Source organism: Salmo salar, chromosome ssa03, assembly GCF_905237065.1.
Source record: "Salmo salar chromosome ssa03, Ssal_v3.1, whole genome shotgun sequence".
NCBI classification, from domain to species: domain Eukaryota; kingdom Metazoa; phylum Chordata; class Actinopteri; order Salmoniformes; family Salmonidae; genus Salmo; species Salmo salar.
The window spans coordinates 60,451,757-60,461,876 of record NC_059444.1 but is presented as its reverse complement, the minus strand read 5'-3'; the positions used below and the strand labels follow the sequence as shown (position 1 = coordinate 60,461,876).

At 43.9% G+C, this 10,120-nt stretch overlaps 1 protein-coding gene across 2 annotated transcripts in view; it reads left to right on the top strand.

Annotated features, from left to right (window-relative positions):
* Positions 1 to 10,120, top strand: part of LOC106601020 (zinc finger protein 385C) — a 206,870-nt gene that overhangs the window by 188,398 nt on the left and 8,352 nt on the right. For both annotated transcript variants that reach the window (XM_014192869.2, XM_014192871.2), the window contains 2 exons: positions 2,682 to 3,062; positions 6,403 to 6,596. In XM_014192869.2, coding sequence (XP_014048344.1) covers positions 2,682 to 3,062; positions 6,403 to 6,596 — 575 coding nt within the window. The remainder of the gene's footprint in view (positions 1 to 2,681; positions 3,063 to 6,402; positions 6,597 to 10,120) is intronic.

Genomic DNA, 10,120 nt, shown 5'->3' with positions numbered 1-10,120 from the left:
TTTTCACTCTTGTCACAGCTGTTCGAAGGAGTGGACCAAGATGCAGCGTTTTTGTAGTTCCACATATTTATTAAAAGTGAAACTGAATGCAATACACTGAAATACTAGAAAATACAAAACAACAAACCGTGACGCAGAGTACAACACACTACTCAAAAGACACTAACCCACAAACAACATGCAGAAACACCCCTACTAAATATCACCTCCAATCAGAGGCAATGAGGACCAGCTGCCTCCAATTGAAGGTCAACCCAATAAACCCCAACCTAGAAATAGACAAACTAGAATTACAACATAGAACTAGAAAACATAGATCAGCCCAAAAACACCCCCTGTCACGCCCTGCCCTACTATAGAATATGACATCTTACTAGGGTCAGGACGTGACATTTAGTATTGTGGAGTAACTACAATTTTGTTGATCCATCCTCAGTTTTCTCCAATCACAGCCATTAAACTCTGTAACTGTTTTAATGTCACCACTGGATTCCTGGTGAAATCTCTGAGCCATTTCCTTCCTCTCCGGCAACTGAGTTAGGAAGGATGCCTGCATCTTTGTAGTGACTGGAATGGGACCTTACAGATAATTGTGGGGTACAGAGATGAGGTAGTCATTAAAAAATCATGTTAAAGACTATTATTGCACACAGAGTGAATCCATGCAACTTATTACGTGACTTGTTAAGCACATTTTTACTCCAGAGCTTATTTAGGCTTACCATAACAAAGGGGTTGAATACTTATTGACTCAAGACATTTGAACTTTTCATTTTTTATGAATTTGTAAACATATTGAAAATAATTATTCAACTTAGAAACGATGGGGTGTTGTGACATAAAATCTCAATTTAATAAATTTAAAATTCAGGCTGTAACACAACAAAATGTGGAAAAAGTCAAGGGGTGTGAATACTTTCTGAAGGCACTTTAAGTGAACACCGATACGATACCTTAAACATTCCTGCTCAGAATAAAACCCTTCATGAGTTTAAGGCATCTGAGGAGGGACTAATTCCCACAATCCTCTGTCCTCTCTGGGCCTCCTGCAAAATCCATTGATCGCTATCCCTCCCCTCCAGAGTCTTCTCAGGTGGCCCGATCTTTGTCTTTCACATAAGCCCAGGATCATACCAATCCCCTGCTGGAGGGGGGACCTGAATCTCCCAGGGGTCAGTCTCGCATCACATTACAGAGAGAAAGGATTGTCGAATCTCAGCCTTCTAGGGTTCCTTCTCCTCCGGAAGGAGAACGATAAGGAAGAGTCCTTATCTCCATGATGAATTTACTCTGGGACTTAGAAGAGAAAATCAATGGGGCCAGTAGGATTGTGGAGGGTGTTTGAGAGGGTGCTTCAGTTCGGCTGGCGCCTATCCGAATTCGGCTAGCCGATCCGAACAAGTGTGCTCGCATACTCCCTTAAAAGGCCTTCGCTTTAAAAACGAGAAATAACGGCAATAGTACTGTTTTTCCATTTTGAGATGCCGTAGCCAGTATACACTTCCTCAAAATAGTCAGAATTAATCTAAGATGACTCAAGAAATCTGTCATTAATGTTGACGTTTTTTCCGAAAAGATCTTAGTCGCGCAATTTTACATCTAACTAAGATGTTGGTGCAGTATTTTTCAATGGAAAATTTGCATGAAAACGAGTCGTCTCTCGTTGAATGACAACAAAGACTTTATTAAAGGATCCCTACTGTTGAACAATCACAGATGAAGGGGCGTAGATTCCGGCTCCGTACTTTGGCTTGCCTCCAGAAAAAATGTTCTGTGCCTGAACAGGCGAAAAACCCCTCACCGAAGTCCAAAACGTCACAAAATGTCGTCATAATATATATGTGTGTGTGTGTGTGTGTGTGTGTGTGTGTGTGTGTCTGTGTCTGTGTGTCTGTGTGTGCGCGTGCGCGTGCGTGCATGTGCGTGCATGAGTAATGGAGTGCCAGTGACTTATGGGCTGGGCCCGGCAGTCAATGCATTTGTTTAAATTGACTGAGCCCTAGGACCTTCAGTTGATATTTGAAGAGAGATAGATAGAGAGAGATAGATAGAGAGAGAGACAGAGTGAGAGAGAGACAGAGAGAGCGAGCGAGAGACAGAGCGAGACAGAGCGAGAGACAGAGCGAGACAGAGCGAGACAGAGAAAGAGAGAATCCACCCTGTGTTAGTCTAGTCTGTCCCTCGGGGTTAATAACAAAGGCTGATAGTATAGATAAAATGCCACAATGCTAACACATGAAATGCATTGGTAAATGTTAATTCCAATGTTCTGCCTTCAAACTCTTCATGGTCATGTATAGATAAATGACTTAACAGAAATGAGCAAATTCTCCAAGTTAGCCTCAAATGAGAACAACCATTATTTGATGTCACTTTTCACTCACAAATGTATTTCTTGCAATGCTGCTTTTACAATCTGTTTCCATAATCTATAAACATGTTCTGTAATATGAAGTGTTTGAAGGCAGTACATTGGAATGAGCATTTACCAATGCGTTTCATGTGTTAGCATTTCAGCTATACTATCAGCATTTGTTTTTAACCCCGAGGTACAGACTAGATTAACACAGCATCTGTAGACCTCGGTGGTTTTGTTCAGGCATTAAGCTCTTCACTCTTCCGTAATCACCCAGTGTGATGTTCAGTGACTGACCACTGACTCCTCTCCTTCCCCTCCCCAGATCTGCTGCCTGCTGACCTGGAGCGAGTGGTGAATTGTGAGGCTGTGAAGCTGGGCAAGAGCCCCGGCAGCAGCAGCTCTGTGATGCTGACCCCTGTATCTGAGGTGTCCTCCATGGAGCTGGCCACCCTGTCACCCGGGCCCCAGGGAGAGGTGTCCCACTCCTCCCAGGCCTCAGAGAGCGGAGCCTCAGACACCAGTGGCCATGAGCAAGGCCCAGAGGCCCCTGGAACAGCCCCGGAGTCAGGCAGCCAGCCGGACACCTCCAGCACAGAGGGGGGTGAGGATGACAAGGACCCCAAGAGGATCAAGCCACACCTCCACTGTCCCGTGTGCAAGGTCACGGTCAACTCTACATCCCAGCTGGAGGCACACAACAGTGGTACAAACACGACAGTCTCCGGCGTAGCACACCCCGCAGCCCCTCAGATAGCATAAGAACACGTCATAAACCATGACTTATTTATTTTTATTACAGGCTATTAGCTTTAAAATTGAGAAAAAATAAATCTACAGAAAATGTGTAGAAAAGCAGGAAATTAGCTCTCTCTGCCCCAATGGCAAATATATATACAGTTGAAGTCAGATGTTTACATACACCTTAGCCAAATACATTTAAACTCAGTTTTTCACAATTCCTGACATTTAATCCTAGTAAAAATTCCCTGTTTTAGGTCAGTTAGGATCACCACTTTATTTTAAGAATATGAAATGTCAGAATAATAGTAGAGAGAATTATTTATTTCAGCTTTTATTTCTTTCATCACATTCCCAGTGGGTCAGAAGTTTACATTCACTCAATTAGTGTTAGCATTGCCTTTAAATTGTTTAACTTGGGTCAAACGTTTCGGGTAGCCTTCCACAAGCTTCCCACAATAAGTTGGTTGAATTTTGGCCCGTTTCTCCTGACAGAACTGGTGTAACTGAGTCAGGTTTGTAGGCCTCCTTGCTCGCTCACGCCTTTTCAGTTCTGCCCACAAATTATCAATGGGATTGAGGTCAGGACTTTGTGATGGCTACTCCAATACCTTGACTTTGTTGTCCTTAAGCCATTTTGCCACACCTTTGGAAGTATGCTTGGGGTCATTGTCCACTTGGATGACCCATTTGCGACCAAGCTTTAACTTCCTAACTGATGTCTTGAGATGTTGCTTCAATATATCCACATAATTTTCCTCCTCATGATGCCATCTATTTTGTGAACTGCACCAGTCTCTCCTGCAGCAAAGCACCCCCACAACATGATGCTGCCACCCCCGTGCTTCATGGTTGGGATGGTGTTCTTCGGCTTGCAAGCCTCCCCATTTTACCTCCAAACATAATGATGGTCATTATGGCCAAAAAGTTATATTTTTGTTTCATCAGACCAGAGGACATTTCTCCAAAAAGTACGATCTTTGTCCCCATGTGCAGTTTAAAACCGTAGTCTGGCTTTTTTATGGTGGTTTTGGAGCAGTGGCTTCTTCCTTGCTGAGCTGCCTTTCAGGTTATGTCGATATAGGACTCATTTTACTGTGGATATAGATAATTTTGTACTTGTTTCCTCCAGCATCTTCACAAGATTCTTTGCTGTTATTCTGGGATTGATTTGCACTTTTTGCTCGAAAGTACATTCATCTCCAGGAGACAGAACGCGTCTCCTTCCTGAGCGGTATGACAGTTGTGTGGTTCCATGGTGTTTATACTTGCGTACTATTGTTTGTACAGATGAACGTGGTACCTTCAGGCATTTGGAAATTGCTCCCAAGTATGAACCAGACTTGTGGAGGTCTAAAAAAAAATGTCTGAGGTCTTTCTTTTGATTTTCCCATTATGTCAAGCGAAGAGGGACTGAGTTTGAAGATAGGCCTTGAAATACATCCACATGTACACCTCCAATTGACACAAATTATGTCAATTAGCCGATCAGAAGCTTCTAAAGCCATGACATCATTTTCACAGTCAACTTAGTGTATGTAAACTTCTGACCCACTGGAATTGTGATACAGTGAATTATAAGTGACTCCAACCTAAGTGTATGTAAACTTCCAACTTCAACTGTATATATATATATATATATATATATATATATACTGCTCAAAAAAATAAAGGGAACACTTAAACAACACAATGTAACTTCAAGTCAATCACACTTCTGTGAAATCAAACTGTCCACTTAGGAAGCAACACTGATTGACAATAAATTTCACATGCTGTTGTGCAAATGGTATAGACAACAGGTGGAAATTATAGGCAATTAGCAAGACACCCCCAATAAAGGAGTGGTTCTGCAGGTGGTAACCACAGACCACTTCTCAGTTCCTATGCTTCCTGGCTGATGTTTTGGTCACTTTTGAATGCTGGCGGTGCTTTCACTCTAGTGGTAGCATGAGACGGAGTCTACAACCCACACAAGTGGCTCAGGTAGTGCAGCTCTTCCAGGATGGCATATCAATGCGAGCTGTGGCAAGAAGGTTTGCTGTGTCTGTCAGCGTAGTGTCCAGAGCATGGAGGCGCTACCAGGAGACAGGCCAGTACATCAGGAGACGTGGAGGAGGCCGTAGGAGGGCAACAACCCAGCAGCAGGACCGCTACCTCCGCCTTTGTGCAAGGAGGAGCACTGCCAGAGCCCTGCAAAATGACCTCCAGCAGGCCACAAATGTGCATGTGTCTGCTCAAATGGTCAGAAACAGACTCCATGAGGGTGGTATGAGGGCCCGACGTCCACAGGTGGGGGTTGTGCTTACAGCCCAACACCGTGCAGGACGTTTGGCATTTGCCAGAGAACACCAAGATTGGCAAATTCGCCACTGGCGCCCTGTGCTCTTCACAGATGAAAGCAGCTTCACACTGAGCACATGTGACAGACGTGACAGTCTGGAGACGCCGTGGAGAACGTTCTGCTGCCTGCAACATCCTCCAGCATGACCGGTTTGGCGGTGGGTCAGTCATGGTGTGGGGTGGCATTTCTTTGGGGGTCGCACAGCCCTCCATGTGCTCGCCAGAGGTAGCCTGACTGCCATTAGGTACCGAGATGAGATCCTCAGACCCCTTGTGAGACCATATGCTGGTGCGGTTGGCCCTGGGTTCCTCCTAATGCAAGACAATGCTAGACCTCATGTGGCTGGAGTGTGTCAGCAGTTCCTTCAAGAGGAAGGCATTGATGCTATGGACTGGCCCGCCCGTTCCCCAGACCTGAAATCAATTGAGCACATCTGGGACATCATGTCTCGCTCCATCCACCAACGCCACGTTGCACCACAGACTGTCCAGGAGTTGGCGGATGCTTTAGTCCAGGTCTGGGAGGAAATCCCTCAGGAGACCATCCGCCACCTCATCAGGAGCATGCCCAGGCATTGTCGGGAGGTCATACAGGCACGTGGAGGCCACACACACTACTGAGCCTCATTTTGACTTGTTTTAAGGACATTACATCAAAGTTGGATCAGCCTGTAGTGTGGTTTTTCACTTTAATTTTGAGTGTGACTCCAAATCCAGACCTCCATGGGTTGATAAATTGGATGTCCATTGATTATTTTTGTGTGATTTTGTTGTCAGCACATTCAACTATGAAAAGATAAAAGTAATTTAATAAGATTATTTCATTCATTCAGATCTAGGATGTGTTATTTTTGTGTTCCCTTTATTTTTTTGAGCAGTATATATATATATATATATATATATATACTGTACCTGCTCCAGAGTGTATCTGACATTCTCTTCCTCCCAATCCACTCCTCCAGGTACGAAGCACAAACAAATGCTGGAGGGCCAGAGCATCCAGCCGCGGCGCCGGGGGAAGATGGCGGGGGCTGGGGGGCGCTCGGCCTGCAAGAGCAAGCGCCTGGGCACAAAGGGCAGCGTAGGGGTGCCCAGCAAGAACTTCCACTGCGAGGTGTGTGAGATCTACGTCAACTCGGAGACCCAGCTCAGCCAGGTGAGGAGGCTCGGGTCGAGGGGAGGGTGGCAGGGGAGGACTGGGGGTTGCACAGGGTGAGGAGGGTGAGGAGGGTTCAGCAGTGGGGAGAAAAGTGAAACAGCTGAGGTATAATTTCGTATGTTGACTTCCTGAGTGGATCTGAGGTGATTGGACTGGACAAGATCTGGTTTCATGTTCTCTCACAGTGAGGCCAGTGTGCCACTAGTCTATGTAGAGATCTGACACACTGGGTCTCTTTCCACCTCCAATAAACGTGTCCTGACAGTGTTCTGAATTGATGGAGCTCAAAATGACCCGAAATAAGCTGGAAAGAGTGGAAAATATTGTGAACGTAGCCATGGGGTATGGGAGATAGACAGGGAGAGATATGACCCTCTTGGCTACTCAGTACTCCTGGCGCTGTTTGCGTGACATGAAAGGTGAGAAGAGGAAAGAGAGGGGGTTTGTAGGTAATTTTGCACACCCTGAGAAGTGCTTGATAGAGAGTGCTAACTGAATAAGACTCTCATTCAAATACCTCTGGTCCTGCAGTGTTTTGGCTCTGTGTGGGGTTATTAGTTATTTATCCTTTATTTAACCAGAGAAGGTCACATTGAGATTGAAATCTCTTTTTCAAGTGTATCCTGTGACATGACGAATACATTTTGATTTGACACACACAGACAGACAGATGATGTCACTCTACAGTAGATGTTGAAAGGACAGACTATAGAACTACCTCTTGAAGCAAAATGAACAGTTGATTTCTTGGTTGGACTAATTATTTTCATGAACTTTTTCCACATTTTGTTACATTACAGCCTTATTTTAAAATTGATTAAATAGTTTTTTAGCAAATGTATAAAATAAAAAAAACTGAAATATTACTTTTACGTACAGTTGAAGTCGGAAGTTTACATACACTTAGGTTGGAGTCATTAAAACTTGTTTTTCAACCACTCCACAAATGTATTGTTAAGAAACTATAGTTTTGGCAAGTCGGTTAGGACATCTACTTTGTGCATGACACAAGTAATTTTTCCAATAATTGTTTAGAGACAGATTATTTCACTTATAATTCACTGTATCACAATTCCAGTGGGTCATTAGTTTACATACACTAAGTTGACTGTGAAAATGATGTCATGGCTTTAGAAGCTTCTGATAGGCTCATTGACATCATTTGAGTCAATTGGAGGTGTACATGTGGATGTATTTCAAGGTCTATCTTCAAACTCAGTGCCTCTTTGCTTGACATCATGAGAAAGTCAAAAGAAATCAGCCAAGACCTTGTAGACCTCCACAAGTCTGGTTCATCCTTGGGAGCAATTTCCAAACGCCTGAAGGTACCACGTTCATCTGTACAAACAATAGTACGCAAGTATAAACACCATGGGACCACGCAGCCGTCATACCGCTCAGGAAGGAGATGCGATCTGTCTCCTAGAGATGAACGTACGTTGGTGTGAAAAGTGCAAATCAATCCCAGAACAACAGCAAAGGACCTTGTGAAGATGTTGGAGGAAACAGGTACAAAAGTATCTATATCCACAGTAAAACGAGTCCTGTATTGACACAACCTGAAAGCCGCTCAGCAAGGAAGAAGCCACTGCTCCAAAACCGCCATAAAAAAAGCCAGGCTACGGTTTGAAACTGCACATGGGGACAAAGATTGTACTTTTTGGAGAAATGTCCTCTGGTCTGTTGAAACAAAAATAGAACTGTTTGGCCATAATGACCATTGTTATGTTTGTAGGAAAAAGGGGGAGGCTTGCAAGCCGAAGAACACCATCCCAACCGTGAAGCACGGGGGTGGCAGCATCATGTTGTGGGGCTGCTTTGCTGCAGGAAAGACTTGGTGCACTTCACAAAATAGATGGCATCATGAGGAGGAAAATTATGTGGATATATTGAAGCAACATCTCATGACATCAGTCAGGAAGTTAAAGCTTGGTCGCAAATGGGTCTTCCAAATGGACAATGACCCCAAGCATACTTCCAAAGTTGTGGCAAAATGGCTTAAGGACAACAAAGTCAAGGTATTGGAATAGCCATCACAAAGTCCTGACCTCAATCATATAGAACATTTGTGGGCAGAACTGAAAAAGCATGTGCGAGCAAGGAGGCCTACAAACCTGACTCAGTTACCCCAGCTCTGTCAGGAGGAATGGGCCAAAATTCACACAACTTATTGTGGGAAGCTTGTGGAAGGCTACCCAAAACATTTGACCCAAGTTAAACAATTTAAAGGCAATGCTACCAAATACTAATTAAGTACATGTAAACTTCTGACCCACTGGGAATGTGATGAAAGAAATAAAAGCTGAAATTAAATAGTTGATCCTAACTGACCTAAGACATGGATTTTTTTCTAGGAATAAATGTCAGGAATTGTGAAAAACTGAGTTTAAATGTATTTGGCTAAGGTGAATGTAAACTTCCGACTTCAACTGTAAGTATTCAGACCTTTTACTCAATACTTTGTTGAAGCATCTTTAGCAGTGATTACAGACTTGAGTCTTCTTGGTTATGACGCTACAAGCTTGGAACACCTGCATTTGGGGAGTTTCTCCCATTCTTCTCTGCAGATCCTCTCAAGCTCTGTCAGGTTGGATAGGGAGCGTCGCTGCACAGCTATTTTCAGGTCTCTCCAGAGATGTTAGATCGGATTCAAGTCCGGGCTCTGGCTGGGCCACTCAAGGACATTGAGACTTGTTCCGAATCCACTCCTGTGTTTCATCAGACCAGAGAATCTTGTTTCTCATGGTCTTGAGAGTCCTTTAGGTGCCTTTTGGCAAACTCCAAGCGGGCTGTCATGTGCCTTTTACTGAGGAGTGGATTCCGTCTGGCCACTCTACCATAAAGGCCTGATTGGTGGAGTGCTGCAGAGATGGTTGTCCTTCTGGAAGGTTCTCCCATCTACACAGAGGAACTCTGGAGCTCTGTCAAAGTGACCATCGGGTTCTTGATCACCTCCCTGACCAAGGCTCTTCTCCCCCATTGCTCAGTTTGGCCGGGTGGCCATATCTAGGAAGAATCTCGGTGGTTCCAAACTTCTTCCATTTAAGAATGATGGAGGCCAAACTGTTCTTGGGGACCTTCAATGTTGCAGACATTTTTTAGTACCCTTCCCCAGATCTGTGCCTCAATTTAATCCTGTCGCGGAGCTCTATGGACAATTCCTTTGACCTCATGGCTTGGTTTTTGCTCTGACATGCACTGTCAACTGTGGGACGTCATATAGAAAGGTGTGTGCCTTTCCAAATAAGGTCCAATACATTTAATTTACTACAGGTGGACTCCAATAAAGTTGTAGAAACATCTCAAGGATGATCAATGGAAACAGGATACACCTGAGCTCAATTTTGAGTCTCATAGCAAAGGGTCTGAATACTTATGTAAATAGGGTATTTCTGTTTTTTATTTTTAATAAATTATAAAACATTTCTAAAAAACAGTTTTTGCTTTGTCATTATGTAGATTGATCAGGGGAAAAAAATATTTCATCCATTTTAGAATAAGGCTGTAGCATAACAAAATGT